This window comes from Rhipicephalus microplus, chromosome X (assembly GCF_043290135.1).
Source record: "Rhipicephalus microplus isolate Deutch F79 chromosome X, USDA_Rmic, whole genome shotgun sequence".
Lineage (NCBI taxonomy): Eukaryota > Metazoa > Arthropoda > Arachnida > Ixodida > Ixodidae > Rhipicephalus > Rhipicephalus microplus.
In genome coordinates this window covers 440,981,700-441,001,109 of record NC_134710.1, presented here as the reverse complement: position 1 = coordinate 441,001,109, position 19,410 = coordinate 440,981,700, and the positions used below count along the sequence as shown (strand labels likewise).

The 19,410-nt window shown below is 41.8% G+C and overlaps 1 protein-coding gene across 1 annotated transcript in view; it reads right to left on the bottom strand.

Moving 5' to 3' along the window:
• The window catches only part of l(2)37Cb (DEAH-box helicase 16 lethal (2) 37Cb), a 211,117-nt gene that overhangs the window by 96,041 nt on the left and 95,666 nt on the right, over positions 1–19,410 (bottom strand). Inside the window, exons 10-12 of the mRNA XM_037413162.2 lie at positions 16,780–16,848; positions 12,898–13,008; positions 7,836–7,951 (exon numbers count right to left, since the gene is read on the bottom strand). Of these exons, the coding sequence (XP_037269059.1) occupies positions 7,836–7,951; positions 12,898–13,008; positions 16,780–16,848 (296 nt within the window). The remainder of the gene's footprint in view (positions 1–7,835; positions 7,952–12,897; positions 13,009–16,779; positions 16,849–19,410) is intronic.

Sequence of the window (19,410 nt, the reverse complement as noted above, 5' to 3'; positions counted from 1 at the left end):
AAACTTTTCAAGTTTGCCTCTTACGCCGAATCAGGTGCAGAGCACACCAAATTCTGGAGAAGAAAAGGATATAGTGGGTGCAAGTAGAATTATTCATTTGGACAATGCCTCCTGACCCTCCTCTCTCTTTTTTTTTATTCCAGTGCAAATGCTCCCTCCTCAATGAGAAACCATCGGTCTGCTTCAGTTCAGGGAGTGGCCATGATGCGACGCCATATGTAAGGTAGGCTTGTTGCTTCACACGTGCGTCCAAGCGCTTTCCCATAGAGATGTACGGATTCGCTTTCCCCCCTCTGATATTATGTGTCAGACAAACCGAAACGACCAGTGTTGTTACCGGGCGCTGTGCCTTCTATCTTTCCGCACTGCCCAGGGAAGCTATTGAAGACTACAAAGTTACTGAAGAAAAGCCTGCCCTCAACCTTTCCGAGTTCCGCAAAATCTTCCAGAAAGCTGACAGTGACCCCTCGCACTTTGAACAGCCAAAAGCCAAGTTGGACGGACTTGTTGAAACAGATGATTGGGACTGGGATGATAGTGTCCAGGATAGCCTAACAAGCTCTGAAGTCATCGACGCGGTCTTGTATTACATCACAGGATTTCTGTCAACAAAGATGAAAACAATGCTGCCGTGTGAACTCTGCAGAAAGTCACTTTCTGCTGCGAGACCAACGTTGCCACAAGCATCTCTGACAATCTGCAAATCAAGAGGTGGGTTAGCTCATCCAAACACGCGGCTTCACGAGATGATTCGCTGAGCAGATTTCTTCTCCAAGAACATGGACCGTAACGACGTTTTTTGGGGAACTGTTGATCATGTTCTTCAAAACTTCGACCTTGCGTTTCCATGCCGCGAACACAAAAATGATGCTGTCGCCAAAATTTTTCACTACTACATGGGAATGCGCATGAGACTACACTGCGCAAACGAAACACGAAACAAGCAGAAAGGGGCCCAGGAGAAGAAGCTGTCAAAGCTATCAAAAGACTGATGTTTCAGAAAGAATGGTTTCGATACGAGTACCATTTTTTTTGTTGTTGTTTATCATTGCACAAAGATTTGAATAAGATGCAGAAAACCTTTTTCACGCAACCTAATCTGCACATTCAAAAATTAATTGAAAGCTCAGCATGTGCGTGGGTCTCTTTTGGTTGTCATGTTACATGACACTGCATGACATTCATGTAGTTTTTTTTTTTTTTTCGAAGCAGCTTCCGGCAGGGTTGTAGGCCGAACAGTGGCATGCCACAGCAAATTTATAAGACATTTAGACCTTTCTCAATTTCGCTGTCATGGACAATGCTGATATTTCTTTCAAAACCAACCACGCCAGCCTTTCTGCGAAATGAGCATTTTAACGCTGTCGTGTCAAAATTTGTAGCCGGCGAAGAGGCACACAAACACACCCAGTTGAACATGAAGCGCGAACGGCAAGTCGGAGCAAAGTTGCCTTGAATGTGAGCGTGGTGAGAGGGGCGCTGTCGTTTTTCCTCCTCTGCTAACGGAGTTTCACGATAGAGGGCGCGTAAGTGCCGTGCCCGATTTTGGGACATTTTAAGGGAGCACGAGCAAGCACAGTTTCGCCTCCTCGAGAATTCTTGCTCCGTGTCATAGATTAGAGCTGTAAAAAATTTGTAGAAACTTTTCCCGTGCAATCGAGCCTCAAAAATTACTCGTGCGTCTTCCTCCATGATGTCTTTTTTACCCCACTGTTCATATTCCCTGCCGATCATTAGAGGTTCCGCTTTAAACAAATGCAAATGCTCACATGCTTCAATTCTCAGATGCATATGGCAGTTTGGTCTACATATTCTGCCTGTGTACAGCCTCTGAAATGTGTTTCTCAATACTAGAGTAGTGCTTGACTTTATGGGTTGTGACATGGGTATTACATTATGACAGTGGACAAAGCACAACGGAGCAGGTAAACATGAAACGCTTTACTGGCTGCACATGTGCCCAGCGAAAGAAGTGCCATGAAAGCAACAAGCACAGACAACGGTTGTCGGTAATCTGCTCGCCTTTGAAATTACTCAGGTTTTATACGTGCCTTACCGAACCTTCCAGCCTTATCACTGGTGCCATGTTAGCTCCTGAGTAACTCTTCATTAATACTATGTCTTGTGTGTAACCTTAACCAGGAGTACAACAGCCCAAAAAAATTTGGAGCAATTTTCGGGGCAGCAAAATTTTACTCTTGGAGTATTAAAATGCAAGTGCTGAGGAGGTTTCAATGAAAAAAAAAAACATCCATTTTTTATCACGAAAGACCAAATTGCAGCAGTATAAAAAGAGAAGGCTTATATTTGGGAAAAAAAGTATGTACAAACCATTCAACATCCCCGGAATCGTGCCATGTAAACAGAATAACCGCTATTTCAATAAGATTGGTACCATGAACCACCCCACTGAGCAAACAACAATTAAGTCCTTATTAGCATTTGCCGCATCTTACCAATTCTTTGAAAGATGCTGCAAATTCAAATGTGAACCTTCAAACCTGGCGGCTTTTAATATCAGGAGATTAATGAAACTGAAAAGTAGGGGTGGCAAAAAAACAAAACAAAAAAACAAAAAAACAGGCGTAGTTTTTTTTTTAAGTGCCAGCAATGTCATACACTGCTCCAAATAATTGCCCATAACAGTTTTAGAAAACAGCAATCATACTAGTACTTAGAGTTATGTGGCATATACACACATGAATAATTGAACAAAGTGAGCTGTGTCCCGTGACTAGTAGTGCTAAAAGACCCTTCCAAATCAAAACACTTTTTTCCGCAGCACACTGGTGCACTGTGGCAAAAGTGTTAAGCAGCGTTCTGCATGAGTTAGAGCAAGATCAAGAAATTTTCGAACACCACGTCCTCTCCCCCCTCATTTTTTCCCTCACGATGGGGCTAGGTTTAGCCCACAAATTCTCAGCTCCATTGCAAGATGCGTTCTACCAGATAAAGTAACAACAGCACGTGGCCTTTGATCCGGCGACACCTCCGGATATTTACCTTCGGAACGACACAACTAACGTAACTTAAAGGCAGGAAAATCTTTTATGTGCCTTTGCTATGGTGACCAACGTGGTTGCTGGAAGCGCCGGTGTCGTCTGCAGCACGTCGACTCTGTTTGTGAGTCAAAAACGCAGTATGTGCTTCCAGCTCTAGCTGCTAACATGTTGGTAAGTGGCTACACCAATGCATTTGTCCAGAAGTTGCATCGTCCCGCCGAGCGGTATCTACGGCGGTCAGTGGACCGATGGGCGCGTGGCTTTGCTAAATCAGCTGGTCAACCATGTCTTGTGAGTGTCCTGAACTACAGCTAAACCTAGATATAATGAAATCGACCAATTCCCGGAAAAATTCATTATAAATAGGATTTCGTTCTATCTAGGTTCGGTACGAAAATTAGGGAAAAAAATGCGCAAATATAAACAAATGGAGTACTGAAGGCATAGCTAACCTGAAACACTTATTTAGCGGTAAAGAACTGCATTATCACTGCGATACCAATTATATGGACACACTCAGCGGGTTTTTCACATCGCCGCCATGTTCCGTAACAAGTTCAAATTGATAACGTGCCCCCGCGCATCATAACTTCCCCGAGCGGGTAAAAGCGCGCGAGTGCCACTGAAGCAGAGATTGAATGAGTCGGCCCATCTCTATCACCTGGAAGGCGCACAAGATGACATCCCCCACATGTTAGAGCTGCCTTCGAATGCTCAAAAAGAAAGAAAACCACCCGTCTTCAACGAGCATGAAAAAATGCAAGAGGGGGGGGGGGTCGCTTGAGCAGCAAGAATGAATTTTCATTTTAAGGGCACGGTCATGATTGCTGGCAAGCATGCTATCTTGCCAAGTATATCAGTGTCCTTTCAACGTGAAGAGACTGTGTGAAAAGAGCGCTTGTCCCTGGAGTGACCATATTTGCTCACACCAGTGTTTTGTAGGAGTTCCGCAATATTGTATCCAAGAGTTGGCTGCCAGCCTTACTTTGTATAACATTACAATTTATTGCTATCGCGTTCATTGCATTGCATTCAACGCACTGTCGTTTTGTTTCCAGAGCTAACTGACTAATCGCAAAGACTACGAGCCTGCAAACTCGTGGCGCAAGACTGAATCATGTGACGAGTTGGCCTCCGAAGATCCGTCATCACTGTTGTCTCGGAGAGTTTTCATCAGCGCCTAATCTGATAACCCCTCGGCAGTAATGACATGGTTGTCCGCATTAAAAAATTAAAAAAAAAGAAAGGAGGAAAAAAAATCAAAGCTGTACGTAGTCGGGGGGCCACACCTTGCGCGCGCAGTGAAACTATGCACACGCGCACGGCGTCGAAAATGAAGAGCAAACGACACGGTTACCGCAGAAAACTATTCGGTAAAGCGCCTTCCATATGCAGCACGGCCCCACATATGTGATGCTAACTAAAAGTTTGGCACTGCCAACGCAAAAGTAGTTGTCTTTTTTGTTCTTTTTTTGTTTGTTTAGTGGGGTGGGGGGGTCATCCGCATATACACTTGCGGCAGCGAGAACGGTGGCAACGTCGGATTGTGGGACAGAGGTTCCGCCTGCCGGCCTCGCGCTCACTCTCAGCTGGTTGTCGCCAGGATCATAAGTGCGCAAAAGGCACCGCCGCCGCTTTGCGCTTTGTCGGCAGCAGAGCGCCTGCGTAAGTTCCATGCTCATACCAAAATAACGAAATTCCAGGCGAAATTCCTAGATTATCCATCGGGAAAATTCATTATATGAAGGTTGTCTCCGCCAATGTTACTTTGTTACATAGAAGTCACCAACATGTGTGCTTCTACGGAGCAACGAATGGAAATAAAAACAACCTTGTTATATCGAAGAATTTGTTATATTGAGGTTTGTTATAAGCGAGTTTGACTGTATTAGGAATATATTTGACACCGCAGTTTAGGGTCTGCGCGCTTGGATTGATTGATGATGCAAACTAAAGATTACCAACGTGGCCTCTATTTCTGGCTGAAATTAGCGCAACTGAGAAAATTTTGAGGATGGTTGGGCATTTTGGTGCAGCATGGTACAGTTTTAGTAAATTTCATGAATTTGGTGCGGAAATGAGCATTTGTATCAAATTAGTGCAATTGGCACAGCTGTTGCACCCCTGCTTAAGAGAACCGTTTGAAGCAATCACCAAGTTTCCAAAGACTGTCTGGGATGTGTGGTAAAGAGAAGTTCTTGTGTGTGAAGCCCGGCCATGTGAGCAGGATGGCTTCAGTAAGGTGAGCCGTGAAAGCAGTTCATCTGTCAGTGATGATTAGTTTCATTACTGCACAAAACATTGTCACACCTGCCAGCCTACGAACTTCTGGAGACTCCGCCAAAGAAAGATGGAGGGGGGCAGAAGAAATTCTTTTTTAAGGCGATGCCCTTCATTGTTTAACAATACTGCCCTTATCTCAATTGGTAACTTGCAGTAAAACTTTTTTACATACTCAGAATTCACTGCATATCAGTAGTGCAGGCTTTTGTAAACATGTGAGACAAATACAGCTGTGAATTCGCACATTAATTTTATGGACAGCTGAGAATCGCTTGCTCTTTCTTTGGCCAACTGAAACAAGCACAACCAATGGCTAATTTCAGCAATGTGAACGCATTCTCAGTAAAGTTTACAACTGGTAGTTTCGAGTGCAATAAACAACAGATATAAATTTACTTACTTCGGAAACATTAAACTAAGCCCTGATGGTCCTTCCTATCTCGATCAATCGCCATCTACTTATTCTGGTTCTTCCCATGTTCATTCGAGGTGGCACGCTGCTGAGTAAAACCAGTGCAATTTCAAAGTGTACAGATACTACTACAGTTCATATAATCAGTTCCAAACCGACTGACACACTGGCCAGTGCATACTTTTTCTTTTCTTTCAGCTTGCAAGCTAGACGCTTCGGCAGACATCACCAGGGATGCAACAGCCAAAATTTAATTTGGAGCAATTTTTGGAGAAGTAAGATGTTACTTTTGGAGCACTAAAATCAATATTTGGAACAGGTTGTGGGAAGAAAAAAAAAACAATTTTTTATCATGAAAGACCAAATCTGAAGCATTATAGAAAAAGAAGGCCTAAATATAGTAAAAGAATGTATGCACAAAACATTCAACCAATCTCAATCGTGCAGAGCAAACAAACACTGCTACATCAATAAATGTAGTGTTCTGAATTACCCCACTGAGCAAACAATGATGGAGCCCACATTAGCATTTGCTACGCCTGTTGAACCCTTTGATAGACTCTGCAAATTCAAATGGGGCTTTGCCAAGCTAGCGACTTTGAAATTCGGGAGATTCCTAAAACCGAGAAGTAGGGAAGGCAAAAAAAAACTGATGCAAAATTTTTTTTAGGGCGGCAAAAACGTCATGCGCTGCTCCAAACGATTACCAGTAACATATTTAGACATCAGTGATGATAGCAGTGCTCAATTATCCTGCGCTACAAGCATGAGTAATTGAACAAAATGTGCTGTGTCCCGTGACTATAGCGCTAACAGCCCCTTCCAAATCATATTACACTTTTCCGCGAGACATCAGTATATTGCGTCGAAAGTGGCTTAAGCACCGTTCTGTGCGGGTTTCAACAGGGCCAAGCAATTTTCGAACCGCTACACCCCCCCCCCCCCCCCCAAACCCCGCTGTTTATTTATTTAGTTATATTTTGCCCAATAGAGGTTAGGCTTAGAACACAACTTTTCGTCTCGCTTGCAAGGCGCGTTCGACCAAATAAAGTAACAATATCGTGCGCCTGTTGGTTCAGCGCTGGCGCCGGATATCTATCGCCGGGACGAGGCAACTCGAAGCCAGAAAAAATGTTTTTGTGCTATTGCTATGGCAACCAGCGTGGTGGCTGGCAACGACCGCGTTCACCACACGTCGACTTTGTTCGCGCGTGGGAAACGCGGCACATGTTTCTAACATGCGATACCGCCTTTGCTGACTAGGAAAATCATATTTCCGGCGAAGCGTTGGTGGCCATGGCAACATATGTTTTTTTTTTTTTTTTTTTTTTCCCGTTTGCATGATGTTCTGTCGTCCCGCCGACAGGTATCCGCTGTGGTCAGCGGACCGGTGGGCACACGGCATTATTACTTCACTAATGTTTATCTGGTCATCTCGCGAGTGTCCTCACCTGAGTATATAACTTTGCACCGCAGTTTAGGATTAGGGTCTGTGTGCTTGCTTTGATTTCTCGCTCAGATTAGCACACCTGAGACAATTTTGAGGCCGGCCGATCATTTCGGCACAGCCTGGTGCGACTTCAGCGAATTTTATGGTTTTGTCGCAGCTAGGCACAACTATGGGGAATTGTATCAAATTGGCGCAATCGGTGCAGCTGTTGCACCCCTGCATCACTTGATGTGAAGCTGTACCATAATGCACTTTCTGGGTTTTACTACAATCCGTTAGTCAACTTGAAGCCATACAGACCTGGTGAGTACCAGCTGCTTGCAGAGATTGGCCCATACTTGAGAACAACAGTAGCGCAGTAGCACTAGAAGTGCTTGTGTGCTGTATAGTTACCGCTGGCATAACAACATGCTGCTGTGGTGGTTCCATGATTACTATCAATTTTCCAGATACCATATTACATATATATATTGGAACTGAGTTGAGGCAGTTCATCATATTTAAGGCTGCGATTGTGCAATATGGAAGACAGTAAGAAGTAAAAAATCAAGAGTTTCCTGGGCAAGTTGGAAGTATCGGCAGGTTCGCACTATCAAGGAGACAGTTAACAAATTGCAGGATGGGGAGCATACTTAGGTTAGGTCACCTAACAGCTCTAGTTGGCCAAGAGGGGTGAAGGTTATCGTACCTGTAGCTGGCCAAATCAGGTTCTGAGAGGAACTCCCTGAGAAGCATGCCATCGGTCATGTACTTCAGCACTGTCCGCTCTGACGTGCAATCCTCGAACCGGATGCTGTAGCCCACCTGAATGACATGCACACAGGTTCAGTGTCTGGCAGAGGATGGAATGTGTCAACTGTATTCCAGAAACAAGAACAGACCCTTTGAGTGCTGTGAGCTGGATGAACAACAATTTGACCTCCTTTCAATGACAAGTCAAAACCACGCAAATTTTTATTATGAATTTAATACATACGTCATTTCACTACCTGAATTGACTTGATTATGTGGTAAAGGCAGGCTCTCTCAAAGATATTACAGGTGGTCATCAGCAATGACTTCCCCATGTATTTGCTACCAATAACATCAGTAAAACAAAAGCTCCAGGATCCAGCATCAAAATGACAACCCAGATTATCTGAACTAAGACCTTGCATGCTTTGCTTAAAAAAACTGAAATAGTGAGACCTAGTGAAACTGCATGACATTCATTTTTATTTTTTTATGCATCTACCATCAGTACCTAATCTTAGTATTCAAGTCTATGAATATGAAACAAGGTAAGGGTCGTAAGCAATGGTCAACTGTAAATGCTTACAAGGAATGAGGCAAAAAAACGAGGTTGTTCAAAAAGTTTCTCATCAGCACAGTAGATACTGACTTTCAGATATTTAAAATAGGTACACAGAAATAAGTCAACATTTTTTCTTTGACCACTTTTGGAGGGCATGTTGCGATGGCGCAGAAGTATGTGGAAAAAACTCGGTGAACTTTCCCACTGTATGCAGGTGACATTGACTGCTGAGCAGCTCTTTGTAAATGGTAAATGCATATGCGGCACAGAACTTGCTAAAGCTGTCCATAAGTTCTTTCAGGAAGTGGTTAATATTAAACAATGTGTTTCTCCTGTAACCTACGGTATTCGAGAAAACAACCACATTACCTATTTAGACCCAGGCGATGATGTGTGAGGTATTTATTAAGCTTGTGGAAATAGTGATTTTGGTCGAATAATTTATAATCACGTTTGAATAGTACATATGACATATAAAGAAAAATGGGCATATTGATCATGACATAACTAACCTGCACTATATATTTTTTTAAATTGAAATAGGGCCTCTATGCAAATGCCATTTGTTTGATTTTTTGGTTTAAAGGAGGTCAAAACAACTTCAATTAATAGCAGGATTGCAGGATTTTTTCGGTGGGATGCGAGTCATAACCCGTAGAATACGTAACATTTTAAAATTTATTATACTTAAAGCATAAAAGTCGTCATAACAAGCTTTTAAGCCTAATAAAATGAATTAATTTTAGCACAATATTGAGGATTGCCACTGGTGGCAACTTTTCGCCGAATTGGTGAATTTGAGAGGCCCGTTGCGATCTAAAATTACGAATGGCGATATGGCAAATTATAGGCAATTTTCGGCTTAGGTCTTGACTGCATTATGCATGCTATACTCAGTGCATTCAAAACAAATGAATGATATTGTTTTTTTTTCTATTTTAGAAAGCTTTAGACGCCCCCCTCCCTTAGTAGAAGGTGCAATTTACGCGCAGTTCAATATGTCAGTACGACACCTAAATTCTGAAGGCACTGGCACACGGTGCGTCCACCAGCAACCTCCCAGCAAAATTCAGGTCTGCGGACTGCTTCGTGTGCCGCGGGGTGATGGCGTTACACGAAATTCTTTAGGTGCTTTAAAAACTGAAAGCTTTCTTTAGTTTCGCTTCTGAAGTGGTTAGATGATGCTTAGGCCACGTGTTTCAACCACAGCTCCAACTTTTAAGAATAGCTTGTCGACTTCTTCACTGCTCTGGTACCCCCTAGTGTGGTATTTTGAGTTTCTATCTGCTTTCAACACACCTCCCTTATTGTCAAAGAAGTCGGCTTTTTTGGGCAGCCTTCAGAAACTGCACTAAGCCAAATGTGTAGCGGAAATATTACCGCACAAAAAAAAAAAATGTAGAGTGGGTATTACGACAGTTACACAGTACTAACAGACTTATCTGCATTGTTTTGTAATTAAGTTGTTAAATTATCACACACATGATTCCCCTGCAATGAAATTCTTTAAGTCTGCAGAAAGGCTACACCCACCGTCCTTGCCTTAGTGTAGCGAGTGCTTCACCCTATGTTTGCTACAATTGAAACCATCACAAATGTTTGTTACCAGACACTAGCATTCAGGGGCGCTGCTGTTGTGGGCATGCCCTTTCTCAGTGCTGCCATGATGAAGCGGGTAATACGACCCTAAGCCCACTAAACCCTCCCATGGTGAAGCGGGTGATGCGGCTGGCATTGGAAAAAACGTAAATATAATTTAGGAGTTAAGAATGGTACTGTACTTTACGGGGCAATACATAATTAGCAATTTTTGTTACTAGGAACGCTGCATATACTTGTATGTAGAGTGGCAACTTTTTTTGGCGGAATTTGAACAAAATTGGCGATTTTTGGCGATTTCTTGCGCGTAATTTGGCGAATTTTGCTCGAATGTCAGTGGAAACCCTGGTAATATTTTAATTTAAAGGGGCCCTGCTACACTATTTCAAGTAGCCATAGAATGAATTCAGTAAAGAAGCTTATTGCCTCATGAATGCACCGACCGCCACAAAATTTTGAGATCCGTCCAGTTCGAGCGGAGTTTCAAAAATTTGTTAGAAGCTGCAAGTGCATTCTTCTCGTTCCAAGGAAAACGCCAGAAGCTAAGCAGGGAGGAATGGCACGGGGAAAAAAAATCGTCGTGCGTGCTTTTTGAGCTTGTGGAGTCATTTGCCGAGAGAATAGAGCAATTTTTAGCTAACTTTGAAAATTTATTGTGAATTGGAGGCCGTTGGCTGCGCTATAATATTTGGCTCGCATGTCCTCGGTAGGCCCGACTACCGATCAGCAGCCTCGACTACTGATCAGCAGCATTTTCCCACAATGCTTAAAAAGAGTTGCAGGGCCCCTTTAAATTTCAAGTGGAGCTTTGCGGCAGAGCTGATTTTGCCTGAATAGGTGCTTTCACGGTTTAACTGCCGTATACTGGTGTGAAACAACCTTTACAAGCGATTACATGTGAAATAATATGCATCTATTTGTTCCTTGAGAATACTTAAGTTTTCAAAACTTAAATTCGAATCGAAGCGAGTTCGAATACCCTACCATTCGTTAGAATATTTGATGCATTTGAATATTTGCAGAAGCCTAGTATTTATGCATATATAAGAAACAGCAGAGCTAAAGATATTGATGATATGCAAATTAAACTTATAAGCACTTGTGCTGGGTTAGTTGGTGCATCATTATGAAAGAAAATTCTAGACTAACTGTGTCCCAGTGCTTCTTCATTCTTGCTGTGTTCAGGCATCTAGAACTTTCCCTCATAATGACATACAGACTGAGTTGGCAAATTTTGTACTTGATATTGTTGCTCCCTGTAAGCTCACATACAGACCTTCACAGTAACAAAAGTCTGTTCTCCAAAATATGCAGATCTCTAAAGTTATTGTTGCACATAAAAAGAGTGTAATGAATGAGCTGCCTAATTATACACCAGTTGCTATGCTGTCAATAAAATCAAGCCTTGAGAAGGTTATTTGAACCGCCAACAAAACTTACACCTTAAAAAATTAATGTCAGCAATTCTTTCTCCATGGCACGCCAACTGAATCTGTCCTGCTGACCCAGAAGAAAATCATTCTTTAGGCTTTTTAATTGAAAGAGACATCTGTGGCGATTCATACATAAATTTTTCGAAGGCTTTGGATTAAGTTCATCACGATAGCTTATGAGAAAACTGCAGCAAGTATGTAGTTTTCATGGAACACCACAGCTCTTGATGAAATCCTATTTGAAGCACAGGTTTCACTGTGTCAGGTTAGGAATGGCGGTCTCATCTTCGAACAAGTAGACACTGGCCAAGGAAGCTTAGTGCATCTTTTATTGGTCACCCCGTACCTAAATACAATAAAAAGTATGAATAAAACATTCAATTACATCATTTACAGAAAAACTGTTACAATGCTTAATACCAGAAATAAATAAAACATTAAAGAAGTAAAAATGAAACTCTTCGTAGTTTAATTATGACAAAACAAAGGCTGTTTCTTTTTTCCATCCACTTTGGCTTTCAGTGATAGTCCCTCATTCAGGTAAAGTGCCTATAAAATTGAGAAAGTTAATAAAAATTTTAGGGGTGCTATTTTGAAAATATGTCCTGGGGTGATGATTTAAACTATGTTCCATCTAATGTACCTAGCTAAAAGCATCTGTGTTACAAAATTTCGACACATTCTGCTTGTATCGATAAAGCTAATAACACACTCTTTTCATATTGTGCAAAGTTAGCACTGAGCCAATGGTAAAATTTTGAAAGCGAAGCAAATTCGAATTATAGCCTGAGTGGAGATTGAACAAAATAATTCTAGAGTATTTCTAGAATATTTTCAATTACTTTGAAGGAAAATTACAGTGGGAAATGTGCAGCAGATTTCTAAACATATTGTCATGACATGGGAACATGAAAATTTCTTATGGCTATGTTGATGAAGCACTAGAATGGTGCTGCTCAGTAGGGTTCCCCAGATGTCTCATTACGGACAAAATGTGGAGGCCAAATCACATTTATTTACATGACCTGCTGAAACCAAAATGGTGCCAACAATTCACACGTTGGTGTGGGCCTCAGTGGCGATGGGAGACATCGCTTGTTTTGCGGGCATGGCCACGCCAGACAAGTGCGAGTGCGGAAAATTTTTTTCAAGACCACAATTTCAATTTATGTATTAGCCCGTTCTCAATCTGATTCCAAAATGTTACAAGAGACTTGCTGAAAACTACCTAAAAGTGCAGTAAAAACTTGTTCTGCCTGCTGACATGACGAAAATCGCCAAGACCCTATAAAATGCTAAACAAAGGCCCCAAAACTGTTCAGCTCGTTTGCATATATGAAAAAAGTTTTTCTCTTCGAGTTAAACGCATCCTGCATCGAATCTGCTTCCTGCAGAGGTAGCCCACTTGCTGCTCAGCCACTCACCTCGTTTCCCAGCTTGACACCCATCTCCTCAGAGACCCGAGCAGACACACTCATGGCAGCAACTCGTCGTGGCTGGGTGCAACCAATCTTCATCTTGTCGGCCGTATAGCCCTGAACAGAATTGATTGATTGATATGTGGGGTTTAACGTCCCAAAACCACCATATGATTACGGCAGACCCCGTAGTGGGGGGCTCTGGAAATTTCTACCACCTGGGGTTCTTTAACGTGCACCCAAATCTCAGCACATGGGCCTACAACATTTCCGCCTCCATCGAAAATGCAGCCGCCACATCTGGTATTTGATTCCGCGACCTGCGGGTCAGCAGCCGAGTACCTTAGCCACTAGACCACCGCGGCGGAGAAGCCCTGGACAGAAGAAGAAGGGCAATACACCAAGAGGGCCCGAATTCGAGAAGTGGGAGTGAGCTGGCATGTGTCCTCTGCAGCACAAGGTGCATCTCTTGAATCTCGCATAACAAAAAAATATTTAAGAAAAGTCACACTGAAATTCCTTCATAGAACATGTCAAAGTTGAGTACAGAGGTTCTGTAAAGAACTACACTGACACAGATTCAAACACAACAATTTGGGGTAAGTAAAAAGGGCCAGCACAGGGACTAATTGGTTGTACATGCAGTAAAACCTCGTTAATTTGTAGTCACTGGGACCGAGGAAATCTGCATATTAAGCGTGTTTTCGAATTAACAGAACATATAGAAAGTGGGATGCAAAGAACTTGAAATTATTAAAAGTAACCAGGGCTAGTTTGCGACTCCAACAGTCATGTTTTCTAGCAATACCAAGTCATGATTTCGCCACAAACAAGGGGGAATGCAGGGCCTCACTGCTGCCAAAAAAAAAAAAAATCATAATAATCAACTAAAATGCGTGCCTGCAAAAATTAAGCCATCTTTGCTACAACCCAGTAATAACACGCAGACAGCATGTCGCCTGCCCCTTGCTGCGTCAACATGTCATGATGTGACCATTCGCCCATTCTTTTTAGTAACATAATAACTTAATAATGCACAGTGTGACGAAATTTGTGATGTGTTTTGGGCTAGGAAACATGATCACTAAAATTTCCGAACTGAGTTTTCGAAATAGACATTGCAGGCAAGAACTCCGACAGCAGTGCAAGTGCGAAAAGTGGTGGTGCAACCGCCACTCGGACGTTCGCATACATCACGAATTCCGCCAGAGTGTCCTTATTATTTTTCTGTATATAACAGGAAATAATGGGTAAATCGTGACAAGCTGACGTTGCGAGAAGCATGCGACATGCTGCTCGCGCGTACCTGCTATGATGCAGTGAAGCACGTCTTGTTTTCCGCAGGTGCCTTTTTCAGTTGATCACTTGACCGCTTTTTTTTCCCCCACAGTGTTATTTTTCGCACTGGAAGTATCAAGGTTGGCATGCTTCAGCTGCTACTTATTAGTATCGCTACAATACACTGCATAGTGTCTCTTAAGAGCTGTTGTTCCCTCAGTTTTGTGGCGAAATCGGGATAGGCAATTCACCCCCTGCACCCAGAGTTTTCTAATTGACCGGACTAGTGCTGACCGCCGCTTCAAATTATCTGCTCAAACTTACATTGCAAAATATACGACTGCAAAAATACTCCCAACTAAACGGGATTTCGAAATAACCGAGTTCAAATTAATAAGGTTTTACTGCAGTTGACACTTGTAATGCGCTGACTGCAGACGAAAAGCACGTGTGTCCTACCTGGGCCTTTCATTGTTTCTTTTTTTGTGTGCAATCAGCACGTCCCAAGTCTCAACTTGGGAATTAGGAAATCACACATATTTCTTTCCACATTCCACAGTTTGTGCAATATTGGGAGTAATTTTGCTTTGTCTACTTACACCAAGTCAACATTAACTTTAGAGCCACATTCGTAGAGACACGATGTAGTTATCTTGAGCGATTGCACAAAGCAGTCATTAAACTAAAAGCTTTCATGCTGCATTAAAATCTGTGAGCAATATACACATTGCTTTAAAAAAGAATGCACAATTTTTAGTTGTTTTTTTTCTCAACGATAATAAAGTGAACCTTGAACTAGTATCCTACAACAGTATCATCACATGGCTGTACTATATTCATGTTGGTTTATTCGTGTCTTGAAGAAGTATTCAGCTTCAAACGCACTTGATGGCAGTGAAGATGAGGTGCTGTGAAAAAAAATCTCTGTCAAAGGAGTTTTAGAATGATGTACATCATAAAGCCATGACTAAGTACGTCAATACTATATGTATTCAGTTCCCTTTTTTTTTTTTCAGCGTGCAAACTTTTTTGCTCGCGTTCGCTATACCCAAAATATATCTTAGACTACTATATGTACTCGCATAATAGCTGCACCTTTTTTCCAGAAAGTCCTACTCCAAAATTGGAGTTTGCCTATTACACGAGGTAAAATTTCCAAAAATTTTATTTAACTCTACAGCATAAACCGCTGACACTGTAAGTCGCCAAAGTCATGAATATCCGCACTACAGCCAAAACCAGCTTTTTCATCGGCTAAACCAGCGCAAAACATGCCAAGCATGCAGTCTCGCATGTTTTAGAATCGACGCATGCGATGCTGTGTGCTGACAAGCATTCGAATTTCTAAAAGTTAACATCGAAAGACCCGCATTGCCGACAAAATGACTGCGGAAAAAAAAAAACTACGAAAAAAGAGCACCACTGCGGAAATTCACTGGTTAGGTTTCAGGCCATTCAGATTGTGCGCGTTATCCCGACCGAAATGTTATGCACTGAACAGTACTAATCATTCGATTTCATGGGCTCCCATCTTACACAAAGAACATTGAAATGGAATCATGAACCACCGTTCGAGTGTTGCAAGTGCCATGCCCTGCCCTCCTTTCCTTCAAGTAGGGCATCATAAGGAGTTATGTTGATTCAGCAGAAAACAGCAACCTTGATCGTCTGCGAGTGCCCCAAAATAGCGAGAACTGCTGGCTACGCCTAGACATCAGTTCGGCATCATTTCACATGAAGTTTGCACGAGACAGCATAAATACAGGGCGTCGAAAAGATCACACTAAAGCACTGATCGAAAAGCGGCACACGTGATAGAATGCTTATGTTCGTGGCCGGAAAATGAATGGCAACAACAGTTCACCGAGCTTGTGCAAGTCAGTCTGCATAGCGACAGCAATGCCAAAAGCTCACGTCAGAAAACATGAAAGCTTTTAAATTTGTGGACGAAGTAGCCAATGCAATAACGACAATGCTTTTACCAACAGGCACTTGATGAGGATGCATCGCACGTTCCGTGCGTAGTGCGCACAGCCAGCAAATAACCAGAACTGGTGCAGAGGTTACTCCAGTGCCCAAGCAAATGCCCTTCTTTCTCACTCAGCAAACACGTACAGTGCAGGTTTATTTTCTTTTCCTCGGTCATTGTTAACTTGTGTTAACAGAAGAAGGTGTCAAACTGTATACTACTGTATGGAACTACTGATCACGGCCAAGTTCGAGATGTGCCTATTATGCACGATAATAATAAAAAAAAATGACTGGGGGTGCATTTATCATTATGCGAGTAAGTACGATGTATGTGGGTCCGGACTATAGGTGTATTTTTTCGATACTGCAAATATGCGTATGTAATGTACCAGTGTAGCTAATGCTACTTGAAGAATGGTAGGCTGGCCAGTACGTTTGCTAGCAGAGATCATGAATATGCGATCATTAGGTTTCTTTGGTCATGAATACAGGTTGATAGGTAATATTAGGTTACACTTCAGGAAGAAAAAGGATGTCGAATTATATTTGAATGAACACGGTAAGTGATATCAAGTCCTTCAAGCAAAGTTAAGAAAATAAAGGGGATCCAATGAAATAAGAAGCTTGGCAACAACTTACCGCTTCATAGAGGTACTGGGGAATTTGTGTCGTCTTTCCTGAGCCAGTTTCCCCTTCAATAATCAGCACCTGTAACAAAAAGTATTACACAATTTTTTTTAATGTAGACCAAAGCAGTCCAGCTTAGTTTTTTTATGCACATAGTCAGATTATACAGTTAACTCTCGTTAATTTAAACTCAAGGGGCCTCTGAATTCCATTTGCATTACCAAGAAGTTTGCATAATCAGGAGTTCTCAGATAAATGGCTCTGGGCAAGGTGTCACATTGATTTCATCACATATAAGTTTTTAAAGCGTTCTTAAATCCTAACTGCACTCAATAAACAAAAAGCAGAGGTGTAAAATCCACAAGTTTATTGGCCATTTATTACTGATCAGACTTTTTAAAGAAATTGTGATTTGCCACCTGCTTCTATGCTATATGTGCCTTCAGCACAAAGCTCTCTATAGCTGTTAAGAAGTATTACAGTTTACCTTGTGTGTGCTTCATTTACAGCACTTGTTTACTAGAAAGCTTTTTTCCTTGAAGGCCTGATCAGTGGTGCAACAGCCGAAATAAAATTTGTAGAAATTGTGGAGAAGCGAACATTTACTTTTGGAGCACTAAAATGCAAACGTGGAGCAGGTTCCGTAAAAAAAAAAAAAAAACATCCATTTTTTTATCACGAAAAAGCAAATTTGGAGCAATATATAAAGAGGACACTTACATTAAGAAAAAAAAAACGGGTATGTACAAACTAAGCCTGTGCGAATATTTGAATGCTTCACATAATGAATAATGCAGTATTCGAATTTGCTTCGAACCAAATTTAAGATATGCGAAATTTCAAATTATTTGGAACAACTAAATAAATGCATAATAGTCCACATGTGTCACCCCGTAAAGGTAATTTCACTGCAGTTAAGCAATGCTACGCCATGAAAACACATATCCACAAAAAAACCCGCACTGCCGCGAAGCCCCACTTCAAGGTTAAACGAGGATATTGCCCTGACATCAATTCATTTAGGTTTAAAAGCTTGGTATACCCGCTTATATGCTCTAAGTATAGCAAATTTTTAAAAGTGACATATTTTACAGGCTATTGCTTGCATTCTAGCAAAATTGAAATTATGCTACTATTAAAAGTTGTTGCCATGTTCTTTGACGCAAAAAAAAATTGTGTTCGCGCAGGCCTTGTCTCAATTTTTAAAATATATTGTGTAGGCTTGTTAGGTCACGACAAATATGCCCATTTTTCTTTATAATATGTGGCATATATAATATTTGAATTCGATTCAAAAGTTTTCGACCAAAATCGCTATTCGTTTCGAATACGCTTTGCACCTAAAATTTACTATTTGCACAAGCCTAGTACAAAGCATTCAACATCCCCTGAATCGTGCAGAGTAAACATGAGCACTGCTATTTCAATAAAAGTAGTATATTTAACCACTACACTGAGCAAAATAAGATAAATCAACATTAGAATTGTCCGCATCTTTCAAATACTTTGACGGACTCAGTGAATTTAAATATGAATCTCCCAAGCTGGCGACCTTGAAAATCAGGGGATTGAAGAATTGGGGTAGGAGAAAAAAAAAAGACGCACATTTTTTACAGGCACCAGCAACGTCAAACACTGCTCCAAATACTTGCCCGTAGCATTTTCAGAAGTCAACAATTATACCAGTACTGATAGTTATACGGCATATACACGCATGAGTAAATGAACAAAATGAGCTGCATCATGACTAGTGCTAGAAACCCCTTTGAAATCATAATAACCTTTCCTGCAGGACACTGGCACGGCCACTGGATGAAAGAGCGCACGGGTAAGACCCGCCGCGTGCTCCAAAACCAGCGTGACAGGTCTAGTTCCCGAACCACCGCTGTGGAGCCACCGGGGGAATCCATTTTGTCGAGCGCCCACGGAATCGCATGCGCGGCGCGTTTGCGGTAGTTACAAGTGAGCGCATGCATCTGTGTGCGACCCGCGAAATCTTTAACATCCGTCTAGAGTGTGCCCACCAGGTAATTACCGATCTTGCTTTTACATAGCTGCAGCCCTTGCAAATTTTCGGTATTGTCTTGCCCGAGATGCATGGAGCCTTGCACACCGATCAGGTTTCGCGGAAGTAAGAATTGTGAGGTCATTTTAGTTGGACCCTACAAGATCACAACTAACTGATCTGGAAGAGTTATACTTTTCCTAATGCATCGAAATTTATTATATTAATTGTGAGTATGTCACTTCAGAAAACGTTGCTTCAGATTTAATCATTTCATTTAAAGTAAGCAACCACAGCAATTGCAGTTGCCACTGTTCATTTACCACAAAATAAAATAGACTATGTCCTCCAAACAAGTCTATAGTATTCATACAATACAGTATCAGATGCAACAACCACGAAATATACTTAGCATGCGTGCGATCTCATAAAAGTGGACTCGAGCCTCTTTGAAATTTCAGTGACTATAACTTCAGTGCTGGCAATTGAGCAAGCAGTTATGAAGTGAATATTATGAAACCTGTGAGACGAAAAAAGCGATGAAAGGCTGGAAAATGCGAGCACAACTGTTTGTGTTCCTGCGCTTTTGAATGTTTTGTCTATTTTCATCACGACGTTCTTAATGATAATGCAACTTA